The sequence below is a fragment of the Somniosus microcephalus genome, chromosome 13, assembly GCF_052327205.1.
Source record: "Somniosus microcephalus isolate GS21.2 chromosome 13, FLI_Smic_1.0, whole genome shotgun sequence".
In the NCBI taxonomy this organism is placed as follows: Eukaryota; Metazoa; Chordata; class Chondrichthyes; order Squaliformes; family Somniosidae; genus Somniosus; species Somniosus microcephalus.
The window spans coordinates 198,532,696-198,546,923 of NC_140999.1; the positions used below are offsets into that span (position 1 = coordinate 198,532,696).

General features: G+C 47.3%; 1 protein-coding gene across 1 annotated transcript in view; it reads left to right on the forward strand.

Moving 5' to 3' along the window:
- Window positions 1-14,228, forward strand: part of fer1l4 (fer-1 like family member 4) — a 294,195-nt gene that overhangs the window by 197,382 nt on the left and 82,585 nt on the right. The window contains exon 31 of the mRNA XM_086005966.1: window positions 73-201. Within this exon, the coding sequence (XP_085862092.1) occupies window positions 73-201 (129 nt within the window). The remainder of the gene's footprint in view (window positions 1-72; window positions 202-14,228) is intronic.

Below are 14,228 nucleotides of genomic sequence, written 5' to 3' on the forward strand. Positions count from 1 at the left end.
AACTAGACGGAGCATAAGTCAGCCAGGGCGGAATGCAGAACACTGAAGGAGGCTGATTTTCCTTTCTTTCAGATACCAATTAAGAAACTGCCACTGAAGCCTAAATTGGCAAACGACGAACCTGAAGAATATGAGGAAAAAATCGAGCTGGAGGAGCTGGACTGGTGGTCGAAGTACTACACGTCTCTGGAGGAGATGAAGGTAAAGTGTCATAGTCGATTTACACTACTCCAGAATTTATACTTAAAGGGACAATGCTATTGAACAGCTTTGCTCAACCTTTCTATTGATGTATCAGTGCAACATATTGTGCCAGTTGCATTGAGAGTGGTTGGGTTAGTAATCTCTGACCTAGGTTTGACTGCAGCTCAAGGTGACTCTACTCTCTGTCTGTAACTCGAGGTTGTCTAACCTGCAACCCTGGGGCGATATGTGACCACAGACCCTAGCAATGGCCCTTGGAGCTTGGCAAGTTCAGACCCATTCACTCCTCCATTTCTTCTTTGCTGGCTTGGCTAGTTTGAATTTGATGGGCCTGTTTTTAGAACTTTGTCATTGGTGAATAAATCCTAAAGTGTAAAAACAAGATCTGTTAAGTTTGGGCAACTTGAGGATGAATCTCACCTGCTGTTGGATCAATAATCCACTGAGCTTTCCGTATTACTCTTAAGAATGTCTGCTCATTCACACACGCGAGCCTTGCCATCCATAACCCTATTGTTGGGTCATTGGATTGACATTGTTTTTTTATAATTTGTTCCTGGGGTTGTGGGCGTTTCTGGCAAGGCCGGCATTTATTGCACATCCTTAGTTGTTTTGAGAAGGTGGTGGTGAGCCACCTTCTTGAACCGCTGCAGTCCGTGTCGTGAATGTGCTCCCACAGTGCTGTTAGGGGAGGGAGTTCCAGGATTTTGACCCAGCGACAATGAAGGAACGACAATAAATTTCCAAGTCTGGCTGGTGTGTGGCTTTGGAGGAGAACTTGCAGGTGGTGGTGTTACCATGCGCCTGCTGCCTTCGTCCTTCTAGGTGGTAGAGGTAGTGGGTTTGGGAGGTGCTGTTGAAGAAACTTGGAGAGTTGCTGCAGTGCATTTTGTAGATGGTACACACTGCAGCCACAGTGCGCCGGTGGTGGAGGGAGTGAATGTTTAAGGTGGTGGATGGGGTGTCAATCAAGCGGGCTGCTTTTTCCAGGATGGTGTCGAGTTCTTGAGTGTTGTTGGAGCTGCACTCATCCAGGCAAGTGGAGAGTATTCCATCACAAAATGCTGGCTTTGACTGGGCTCATGAATGCTGTCATAAAAACATAAGAAAAAAAGTAATAGGAGTAGGCCATTCGGCCCTTCGAGCCTGCTCCGCCATTCAATAAGATCATGGCTGATCTGATCTTGGCCTCAACTCCACTTCCCTGCCCGCTCTCCATAACCTTTGACTCCCTTATCATTCAAAAATCTGTCTATCTCCACCTTAAGTATATTCAATGACCCAGCCTCCACAGTTCTCTGGGGTAGAGAATTCCACAGATTCACGACCCTCCTGAGAGAAGAAATTCCTCCTCATCACCGTTTTAAATGGGCGACCCCTTATTCTGAAGCTATGCCCCCTAGTTCTAGCTTCCCCCATGAGGGTTGATGGTGGATAGGCAATGGCAAACATTTAAAGATCGCTTGGATGAACTACAGAATTTGTTCACCCCTGTTTGGCATAAAATTAAAACAAAAAAGGTGACTCAACCGTGGCTAACAAGGGAAATTAGGGATAGCATAAGATCCAAGGAGAGGACATATAATTTGGACAGAAAAAGCAGCAAACCTGAGGATTGGGAGCAGTTTAAGATTCAGCAAAGGAGGACAAAGGGATTAATTAAGAGGGGGAAATAGAGTATGAGAGTAAGCTTTCAGGGAACATAAAAACTGACTGTAAAAGCTTCTATAGATATGTGAAGAGAAAAAGATTGGTGAAGTCAAGCGTAGGTCCCTTGCAGTCAGAATCAGGCGAATTTATAATGGGGAACAAAGAAATGGCAGACCAATTAAATACATACTTTGGTTCTGTCTTCACAAAGGAGGACACAAATAACCTCCCAGAGATGTCGGGGAACATAGGGTCCAATGAGAGAGAGGAATTGAATGAAATCAGTATTTGTAGGGAAATGGTGTTAGGGAAATTGACAGGATTGAAGGTCGATAAATCCCCAGGGCCTGATGATCTACATCCTAGGGTACTTAAGGAAGTGGCCCTAGAACTAGTAGATGCATTGCTGGTCATCTTCCAAAATTCTATAGACTCTGGAACAGTTCCCATGGATTGGAGGATAGCTAATGTAACCCCACTATTTAAAAAAGATGGTAGAGAGAAAACGGGGAATTATAGACTGGCAAGTCTTACATTGGTAGTGGGGAAAATGCTAGAGTCCATTATAAAAGATGTAATAGCAGAGCACTTGGAAAACAGTGACAGGATCGGACAAAGTCAGCATGGATTTACAAAAGGTAAATCATGCTTGACTAATCTACTGGAATTTTTTGAGGATGTAACCAATAGAATAGATAAGGGAGAACCAGTGGATGTGATGTATTTGGACTTTCAGAAGGCTTTCGATAAAGTCCTGCATAAGAGATTAGCGTGCAAAGTTAAAGCACATGGGAATGGGGGTAAGGTACTGTCTTGGACAGAGAACTGGTTGGCAGACAGGAAGCAAAGAGTTGGAATAAACGGGTCTTTTTCCACGTGGCAGGCAGTGATTAGTGAGGTACCGCAGGGATCAGTGCTAGGACCCCAGCTATTCACAATATATATTAATGATCTAGACGAGGGAACTAGATGTAATATCTCCAAGTTTGCAGATGATACAGAGCTGGGTGGGCGTGTGTGCTGTGAGGAGGATGCAGAGAAACTCCAGTATGATTTGGACATGTTGGGTGATTGGGCAGATGCATGGCAAATGCAGTATAATGTGGATAAATGTGAGGTTATCCACTTCGGTGGCAAAAACAGGAAGACAGATTATTATCTGAACGGCAATAGATTGGGAAAAGGGGAAGTGCAACGAGACCTGGGTGTCCTTGTGCACCAGTCGCTGAAGGTAAGCATGCAGGTGCAGCAGGCGGTAAAGAAGGCAAAATGGTATGTTGGCCCTCATCGCGAGAGGATTTGAGTACAGGAGCAAGGATGTCTTGCTGCAGTTGTACAGGGCCTTGGTGAGACCACACCTTGAGTATTGTGTGCAGTTTTGGTCGCCTTATCTGAGGAAGGATGCTCTTGCCATGGAGGGAGTGCAGCGAAGGCTCACCAGACTGATTCCTCGGATGGCAAGACCGTCGTATGAGGAGAGATTGGGTCGACTAGGCCTGTATTCACCTAGCGTTTAGAAGAATGAGAGGGGATCTCATTGAAATGTATAAAATTCTGATGGGGCTAGACAGACTAGATGCTCGGGGGTCTAGAAAGAGGGGTCACAGTCTCAGGATACGGGGTAGGACATTTAGGACTGTGATGAGGAGAAATTTCTTCACTCAGAGGGTGGTAAACCTGTGGAATTCTCTAACGCAGAAGGCTGTGGAGGCCAAGTCACTGAATATATTTAAGAAGGAGATAGATAGATTTCTAGACACAAAAGGCATCAAGGGGTATGGGGAGAGAGCGGGAATATGGTATTGAGATAGAGGATCAGCCATGATCATATTGAATGGCGGAGCAGGCTCGAAGGGCCAGATGGCCTACTCCTGCTCCTATTTTTCTGTATTCCATTCCCCTTGCAATAAAGGCCAACATTCCATTTGCCTTCCTAATTTCTTGCTGTACCTGCATGCTAACTTTTTGTGTTTCGTGTACAAGGACCCCCCAGATCCCTCTGTACTGTAGCATTTTTTAATCTCTTGCCATTTAAATAATAATTTGCTTTTTTATTTTTCCTACCAAAGTGGATAACCTCACATTTTCCCACATTATACTCCATCTGCCAATGTTTTGACCACTCACTTAGCCTATCTCTATCCCTTTGCAGATTCTTTGTGTCCTCTTCACAACTTGCTTTCCCACCTATCTTTGCATCATCAGCAAATTTGGCTACATTACACTCGGTCCCTTCATCCAAGTCATTAATATAGATTGTAAGTAGTTGAGCCAATCGGAACATGACCCATTTATCCCGATTCTGTTTTCTGTTAGTTAGTCAATCCTCTATCCATGCTAATATATTACCCCCAACCCCGTGATCTCTTATCTTGTGCAGTAACCTTTTATGTGGCACTTTATCGAATGCCTTCTGGAAATCCAAATACACTACATCTACTGGTTCCCCTTTATCTACCCTGCTCATTATATCCTCAAAGAACTCCAGCAAATTTGTCAAACATGATTTCCCTTTCATAAAACCATGCTGACTCTGCTTTATTGTATTATGATTTTCTAAATGTCCTGCTACTACTTCCTTAATAATGGACTCCAGCATTTTCCCAATGACAGATGTTAGGCTAACTGATCGATAGTTGCCTGCTTTCTGTCTTCCTCCTTTCTTAAATAGGGGCGTTACATTTGCGGTTTTCCAATCCGCTGGGACCTCTCCAGAATCCAGGGAATTTTGGTATATTGCAACCAATGCATCCACTATCTCTGCAGCCACTTCTTTTAAGACCCTAGGATGCAGACCATCAGGTCCAGGGAACTTGTCCACCTTTAGTCCCATTATTTTACTGAGTATTTCTTCTCTAGTGATTGTGATTGTTTTAAGTTCACCCCTCCCTATAGCAACTTGATTTTCTATTATTGGGATGTTTTTAGTGTCTTCTACAATGAAGACTGATACAAAATATTTATTCAACGTCTCTGCCTTTTCCCTGTTTCCCATTATTAATTCCCCAGTCTCATCCTCTAAGGGACCAACATTTACTTTAGCTACTCTCTTCCTTTTTATATACCTGCAGAAGCTCTTACTGTCTGTTTTTATATTTCTTGCTAGTTTACTCTCATAATCTATATTTTTTTAGTGATCGAATATATCTTTGCTGAGAGTTATGAAATACCTCCTTAAATGTCTGCCATTGCTTATCTACCATCTTACCCTTTAATCTATTTTCCCAGTCAACTTTAGCCAGCTCTGCCTTCATACCTTTGTAATTGCCTTTATTTAACTTCAGGACACTGGTTTGTAACCGAACTTTCTCACCCTCAAACTGAATTTGAAATTCTATCGTGCTATGATCACTCTTTGTTAGAGGATCCTTTACTATGAGATCATTCATTAATCCTGTCTCATTACACAGTACCAGATCTAAGGTAGCCTGCTCCCTGGTTGGTTCCACAACGTATTGTTCTAAGAAACCATCCCTAATAGACTCTATGAACTCGTCCTCAAGGCTACCTTGGCCAATTTGATTTGTCCACTCAATATGAAGATTAAAATCGCCCATGATTATTGCAGTACCTTTCTTACAGGCCTCTATTATTTCTTGATTTATACTCTGTCCTACAGTGTAGCCACTGTTAGGGGGCCTATAGACTACTCCCACCACTGACTTCTTTCCCTTATTATTTCTTATCTTCACCCAAACTGATTCTACATCTTGATCTTCTGAGCCAATATCATTTCTCACTACTGCACTGATCTCATCCTTTATTAACAGAGCTATCCCACCTCCTTTTCCTTTCTGCCTATCCTTCCGAAATGTCAAATACCCCATAATATTCAGTTTCCAGCCTTGGTCACCTTGCAACCACGTCTCTGTAATGGCTATCAGATCAGACCCATTTACTTCTATTTGTGCTGACAACTCATCTATCTTGTTACGAATGCTGCGTGCATTCAGATAAAGAGCTTTTAATTTTGTCTTTTTACCATTTTTCCCTCCTCTGACCCCACTTTCTGATGCACTCTTATGTTTATACGCTCTGTCCCTTCCTGTCACACTCAGATTATCATTACCCCTATCGCTACCCTGCACTATTGCCTTCTCCTTTCTCTTTGACTTTTTAAATTCCTGCTCACCTGAACCCTCCCCTGCCCCCACTATTTAGTTTAAAGCCCTATCTACAGCCCTAGTTACTCGATTCGCTAGGTCACTAGTCCCAGCATGGTTCAAGTGAAGTCAGACCCAACGGAACAGCTCCCTCTTACCCCAGTACTGGTCATGGTGTGGAGATGCCGGAGTTGGACTGGGGTGGACAAATGTAAGAAGTCACACAACACCAGGTTATAGTCCAACAGCTTTATTTGAAATCACAAGCTTTCAGAGCGCTGCTCCTTCTTCAGGTGAAGTGGAGAAATGCATAAAGACACAGCTTATATAGTCAGAGAATCATGTCAGATGTTTACAGGTAACCTTTCCAACTGCCATTTATCACACCTCGGCAGAGAGATAATCACAGCAGTCAAAGGTGTGAATGGTGTCCAAACAGGTCAGTCAGGGAAACATTACATCAAAGAACAATGAGGTGGGGTCACAAGGGGTCAAATATTGCAGATGCTGGGGTCTGTATGAAATACAAAAAAACAGACAAAAAACTTTTTTTTGGCTGGAAATCACAGCAGGTCCGGCCGCATCTGTGTAGAGAGAACAAGCCAATGTCGACTCGAGTCTGGATGACCCTGCGTCAGGTGGGGTTACATGTAGCGTGACATGAACCCAAGATCTCTGTTGAGGCCGTCCTCATGGGTGCGGAACTTGGCTATCAGTTTCTGCTCGACGATTTTGCGTTGTCGTGTGTCTCGAAGGCCACCTTGGAGAATGCTTACCCGAAGATCGGAGGCTGAATGTCCTTGACTGCTGAAGTGTTCCCCGACTGGGAGGGAACACTCCTGCCTGGTGATTGTTGCGCGGTGTCCGTTCATCCGTTGTCGCAGTGTCTGCATGGTCTCGCCGATGTACCATGCTCCGGGGCATCCTTTCCTGCAACGTATGAGGTAGACAACGTTGGCCGAGTCACATGAGTATGTACCATGTACCTGGTGGGTGGTGTCCTCACGTGTGATGATGGTATCTGTGTTGATGATCTGGCATGTCTTGCAGAGGTTGCTGTGGCAGGGTTGTGTGGTGTCGTGGTCGCTGTTCTCCTGAAAGCTGGGTAATTTGCTGCGAACAATGGTCTGTTTGAGGTTAGGCGGCTGTTTGAAAGCGAGTAGTGGAGGCGTGGGGATGGCCTTAGCGAGGTGTTCGTCGTCATCGATGACATGTTGAAGGCTGCGAAGAACATGGCGTAGTTTCTCCGCTCCTGTGTCTTTATGCATTTCTCCACTTCACCTGAAGAAGGAGCAGCGCTCCGAAAGCTTGTGATTTCAAATAAAGCTGTTGGACTATAACCTGGTGTTGTGTGACTTCTTACATTTGCCCAGAACTGGTGCCAGTGCCCCATTTCTCCCACACCAATCTTTGAGCCACGCGTTCATCCCTCTGATCTTATTGACCCTATGCAAATTTGCTCGTGACTCAGGTAGTAATCAAGAGATTATTACCTTTGTGGTTCTGCTTTTTAATTTAGCCCCTAGCTGCTCATACTCCCTCAGCAGAACTTCTTTCTTTGTCCTACCTATGTCATTGGTACCTACATGGACCACGACAACTGGATCTTTCCCCTCACTCCAAGTTCCTCTCCAGCCCAGAGATGTCCTTAATCCTGGCACTGGACAGGCAACACAGCCTTCGGGACTCAGGCTCTCGGCTGCAGAGGACCGTATCTATCCCCCTAACTATACTGTCCCCTACCACTCTACATTTCTTTTTACTCCCCCCCCCCCCACCACTTGAATGGCCCCCTGTACCACGGTGCTGTGGTCAGTTCGCTCATCCTCCCTGCAGTCCCTGCTCTCATCCACACAGTGAGTAAGAACCTCGTACCTGTTGGACAATTGCAAGGGCTGAGGCTCCTCCAATGCTACCTTCTGGATCCCCATACCTGCCTCACTCGTAGTCACACCCTCCTGTCCCTGACCATGGACCAAATTTGAAATATTTGACCTAAGGGTGTGACTGCCTCCTGGAACACAGTGTTCAGGTAACTCTCCCCCTCCCTGATGTGTCGCAGTGTATGAAGCTCGGATTCCAGCTCATCAACTCTGAGCCGAAGTTCCTCGAGCTGCCAACACTTCCTGCAGATGTGGTCGCCGTGGATCACACTGGTGTCCACCAGCTCCCACATGCAATAGCTGCAACGCATCGCTTGTCCTGCCATCTAATGTATTTTATTTAATTTGGTTTTTAAATTTCCATTATCTATGTATAGCTTTTAATCTGTAATCACAGCTCCCACTTTAAACCAATGCCCAAGTTTAGAAAAAAAAAGAGAAATAGAGGAATACTCACCAGCCAATCACTTATCTGCTTTCCTGTGATGTCACACTTTGATTTGATTTTTTTTCCGCTTCGCAGGTCCATTCGCCCTTCTCCCGCTGCTTCCGGGCTGCTCCCGCTCTCCTGCTGCTCCCGCTGCTCCGGGGCTGCTCCCGCTGCTCCGGGCTGCTCCCGCTCTCCCGCTGCTCCGGGCTGCTCCCGCTCTCCCGCTGCTCCGGGCTGCTCCTGCTCTCCCGCTGCTCCGGGGCTCTCCCGCTGCTCCGGGACTCTCCCGCTGCTCCGGGGCTCTCCCGCTGCTCCGGGCTCCTCCCGCTGCTCCCCCCGCTCTCCGGGCTCCTCCCGCTCTCCCGCTGCTCCGGGGCTCTCCCGCTGCTCCGGGGCTCTCCCGCTGCTCCGGGGCTCTCCCGCTGCTCCGGGCTCCTCCTGCTGCTCCAGGCTCCTCCCGCTCTTCTGCTGCTCCGGGGCTCTCCCGCTGCTCCTCCCGCTCTCCCGCTGCTCCGGGCTCCTCCTGCTCTCCTGCTGCTCCGGGCTCCTCCAGCTCTCCTGCTGCCCCGGGCTCCTCCCGCTGCTCCGGGCTCCTCCAGCTCTCCCGCTGCTCCGGACTCCTCCCGCTGCTCCGGGCTCCTCCCGCTCTCCTGCTGCTCCGGGCTCCTCCCGCTGCTCCGGGTTTCTCCCGCTGCTCCGGGCTCCTCCAGCTGCTCCGGGCTCCTCCCGCTTTTGCCCTACTCCCGCTCTCCTGCTGCTCCGGGCTCCTCCCGCTGTCCCGCTGCTCCGGGCTCCTCCCGCTCTCCAGCTGCTCCGGGGCTTTCCCGCTGCTCCGGGCTCCTCCTGCTCTCCCGCTGCTCCGGACTTCTCCCGCTCTCGCGCTGTTTTGAACTCCCTTAATATCCCCAAATCTATCAATCTGTGTCTTGAATGTACTCAATGACTGAGCACCACTGCCCTCTGGGGTAGAGAAGTCCAAAGATTCACCACCCTCTGTGTGAAGACATTTCTCCTCATTTCAGTTCTAAATGGCCAACTTGTTATTCTGAGACTGTGACCCCTGGTTCTAGACACCCCAGCCAGGGGAAACATCCTCCCTGCATCTACCCTGTCAAACTCTGTAAGAATTTTATATGTTTCAATGTGATCACCTCTCATTTTTCTAAACTCTAGAGAATATAGGCTTAGTCTACTCAATCTCTCCTCATAGGACAATCCCCCCATCCCAGGAATCAGTCTGGTGAACCTTCGTTGCACTGCCCCTAAAGCAAGTATATCTTTCCTTAGGTAAGGAGACCAAGGAGGAAAAATAGCGTTTGCTAGCAAAGTTGTCGGTGTCACCAGCAACTGCAGTTAACAGCCGCTGGAAATGGCCGCAACGCTAATCGGGTGAAATTGGTCTGGGGGCCTGGAGATAGGTGGGATAGCGCTCACCTTCCGTGCAACACCGTCCTGGTGGCATTGCTGGAGGACTCCGGGACAAGGTTTCTGTCCAGGTCCGGTGTTGTAGCTTCCCACAGCCAATGGGAGTGAAGCTGTGGAGCTCCAGGGAGTTGTGGGTGTAAAGTCTGTGAGTTGTTTAGTTAATTAATACACAGACTACCAGAGTAACTTAAAACAGGACTTTACTATTCGAAGGTCAGGGCGAATCTGCCCAATAATTCCTGACACAGCACTTATATACCGGTGTGGTCACCGTCGGTATTACCGTATACAGAAGCCAACAAAGTAGTGCAACACCTAAAGTAGTTCTCTTAAAGGTGGACGGTTACATACAATAGTTCTCTTAAAGGTAGACGGATACATACACTACAATCCTCCCTTTTTAGCTTACAACATACTTAGTCCCCCATTAAACATAACATATATTCAACTTCATGTAAAACAATTCACAGGTATAATCTATGCGGGAAACAGTTTACAGATTCAATCTCTGCGGGAACAGTTCACAGATTCAGTCTCTGGTCTTGACTCGGTCCGAACAACATCTCTGTGGTGTAGCCGGTTCACATTTCTAGCGTGACTCATCCAATGGTCTTTCCCTTGACTTAACAGCTTGAACTTCCGTCCTGCTGAACCAGCAGTGCTGACTTTTACAAACAGCTGGACTGTCTTGGTAATTTTTCCTACTTGCCAACTGATTTGGCTCCCTTCGTAGGGCCCACGTACATGATCTGGTAGATCACTGGCAGCACGGTGGCATAGTGGTTAGCACTGTTGCCTCACAGCGCCAGGGACCCGGGTTCAAATCCGGCCTCGGGTGACTGTCTGTGTGGAGTTTGCACATTCTCCCCGTGTTTGCGTGGGTTTCCTCCGGGTGCTCCGGTTTCCTCCCACAGTCCAAAGATGTGCGGGTTAGGTTGATTGGCTATGATAAATTGACCCTTAGTGTTAGGGGGATTAAATACGTGGGGTTACGGGGATAGGGTGGGATATGTGTTGGTGTAGGGGTTACGGGGATTGGGTGGGATATGTGTCGGTGCAGGCTCGATGGGCCGAAATGGCCTCTATCTGCACTGTGGGGTTTCTGTGATTCTGTGAAGTGATAATGATTTAGATGGTTATCACTTTCTGCTTCGTCTTTTTCTTTTCTGCTTCTTGGAGACTCTCGGGGCTCCCTTATCAGCTGCCAGTTGTAGCGCCACCATCTCCCTATGTTCCTTAGACTTTAAGTGCTTCATCCTGATTTCTGCACTTTGGGAGTTTTCATCACAAGCTGGGCAGACCAAGTCCTCGTAATATTCCGTGTCATTCAACAGGTCATGGTAATATTCGGTGTCGTCCTGAACTAGTCTAGCGAGAGGGCCTGCTACTTCTTCCTTACCCAACTGGACGTTAGCCGACTGTTGTTCCCTCCCTAGACATCTTTCCTGAAGAGACTTCTTCATGCGTTCATATTCATCCCGCTCTTCCTGGGTTTCCTGCCAATCCTTCACTAATGACCTCATTTGTGATTCCAATACTTCCCCTTCCATCGGGGATTGATTGATCGGGCTATTCAATCCTTCTACTGGAGCAGCTGTTTCAACATTCTGTAGTTCACATTGACGTGATTCAGCGTACTTTCGGCATCCCAGTAAAATCTGTGTTGCAACCTCAGCTATTTCCATAACTTTTGAGAGCTCCGAACTCCTTCCCTTTGAAGGTTGAAGTCCGTGTTCAAATGGTTCCCATTGCAGAGTCTTGTCTCTCAGCATATGAAGGAGTTGGCTGACCGTTAACTCTTCCACGGGGACCCTGTGGATCAGAGTCTTCTCCATTTCATCCACCTTTTCCTCCAATGCTTTCACCTTTTTTTCCTCTTGCACTTTGGCTTTAAGCGCTCGGAGAAGTTGCGCCTTGATGCTCTCTAGCTCATGTTCAGGGGCCATTCTTACAGTTGCCTTTTCTTTCACTGAAAGAATTCCCAGTTGAATCTGTTCTTCAAGTTGTTGAACCTCGGTCATTGCCGCCTCATATTTGTCTTGGGTTTCCTTCAATATTTTTATGAGTTCTTGGACATCTTGACTTTCATGTTCTGCCATGTCTTCCACCTCTAATTTCTCATCTATGGATGGAACTTCTACTGATGAGTCTGTCTTGGCCTTGAGCTCATTAAGAATTTCCTGCAGCCTTTGGACTTCTTGTTCATGTTCAACCTTTAGTTGCTCATATGCTTCCACTGAAACTAGCTTTTCGGAGGTTGCCGAGTTAACCCCCTCCAGGATTGTCGCCTGGGCCTGTTCATACTGTTCCTTCAACTTCTCAAACTCTGCTTGTAAGGAGTCGTAGAGAAGAACTGGAATAAAATCCTGGCTTCCTGAAGATTCCTCTTCATTTGCTTCGTTCTGCAAATATTCTAACTCCTGAACATCATAAGGGAGATGTGATCGGTGATTGGTCACGATGGCTCTATGGTCGCTCTCTGCTTGAGCTAGCTGCTTCTGTTGTCTTTCCAGATTCTCCCATTCGGTGTCATAGAACTTTTTCATTGTTTTCATCTCTTGTACGAGACGGTAACTCAATTGTTCTAATTGTTGTCGTAATTTGAAATAAAGTTGAGTCTGAGCTCGGTGTTCTTCCGTCATGGATATGTCCTTAAACTGAACAGACTCAGAATTCTCTGTCAAACTATGTTGTCGTTGTTCGGTGGAGATCTGTTCTGAAACTTTGTTCTTCTCTGGAGCATAAGCCTTTCTGCATGCCTTCGTTTTTCCAACCTTAGTCGGCAAGTCCATTTTAGCCTTGTCTTTCACATTTGGGTTGGTCTTATCATCATCCGATTCAGAATCTGAGCTGATTGTCTGCCCCGAGTCCTCACTCGTTATGGCTTTTAGATAGTGCCATTCCATGTCTATTTTCTTGATCCACTCCCGTCCTAGAAGTGGTGGTCCTCCCTCATGTAGTACGTATAAGTTCATTCGTGGGTGTTCTTTATCCCTATCTCTCACCTTGACTCTTATCTTTCCCATGGGGTATACTTTATGCCCCGTGTATGTCTGCAATACGAACTTGGTATCCCTTAAGGGTATATGTGAGAATAGCTGGTGGTAATCCCTTCGATTTATGACTGATAGAGCTGATCCAGTGTCCAACTCCATTTTCACTTGGACTCCAGCTATTTTTAGCATGACCCAGATAGTTTGTAGGTCAGCTTCCTTACTCACATTGTGAATTCTCAGACTACCCAGCTCCTGGCCGTTTGGGTCTGAGTCCGAATTCTGTTCGTCTGAACTCTTAGCCACCTTGTGTACCTTGTTGTACTTTTCCTGTGATGGCTTCCTTTGGCTGTTGGTCCTTTGGTTGTTGGTCTTCTTCCCTGACCGACATACCTTAGCTATGTGACCCAGTTTGCCACATTTCCTACATTCCTGGTTCTTAAACCAGCATTGGTTCTGGTCGTGTGTTGTCTTCCCACAACGATAGCATTTTGTTGTTGTCGAGGTAATTTGATCCACACTGAGTGCCGCTGTCTTTAGCTGCATTTCCGCAGTTCCCTTCGCTGCGGCTTCGTGCGATGCTGCAATAAGGACAGCCCTGTCAAGTGTAAGGTCGTTCTCTTCGAGTAGTCGCTTTTGCGTTCCTTCCTTTGCCAATCCGCACACGAACTTGTCTCGCAATGCCTCTGTCAGATTCCCTCCAAACTGGCAGTATTTCGCTAGTCTACGCAGTTCGACCAAGTATTCTGTGTTGCTTTCGTCTTTCCGTTGTGTTCTCGCATAGAATTTGAATCGTTCCGCCAACATCAACGGTGTGGGGTTCAAGTGATCCTTCAGGACAGCCACAATATCATCGAAAGTCTGATCCGCCGGTTTAGCCGGTGCTAGTAGATGCTTCAAGAGCCCGTATGTCTTCGCGCCCATCGAGTTTAGCAAGGTTATAGCTTTGTCATCATCTTCTATTTTATTGGCCTCACAATAGATCTCAATGCGTTCCACATACGTGGCCCAGTCTTCTACCTTGGAATTAAAATCGTTGATGTTACCATGCTTAGGCATCTTCCTCTCTTCCTGATAAACACCACGAATTATTTCTTTAAATTTTTTTTTTTTTTTTTCAAGATGGCGGTTCCCGCGAAAATGGCGGTTTCCCGCGCTTATCTTCTCTCCCCGCCCACTTCAATGGCGGTTTCCCGCTTCTGTCTTCTTCCCCGCCTAATGGCGGCTTCCCGCGTTTCTTCCCTGGCGGGAGGGGTACACTTTCCCCACGGGCGACGGCCGTTGGCTTTCAGGTTCACAGCCTGCGCGTCGGCTTCAGTGCTTTCCCTTTTCTCGGCAGGGCAACCGGCGCTGGGTACACCCCGTTGACGGCGAACAGTTTCAGCCGCTGGGCTGGCTCTCACTCAGTTCCCCTTGCTCGGGCTCTGTCTCTCTCCCGCTCGCTCGGCTCTACCGGCGCTGGGTACACCCCGTTGACGGCGAACAGTTTCAGCCGCTGGACTGGCTCTCGCTCAGTCTCCCTTGGTCGGCTCTGCCTCTC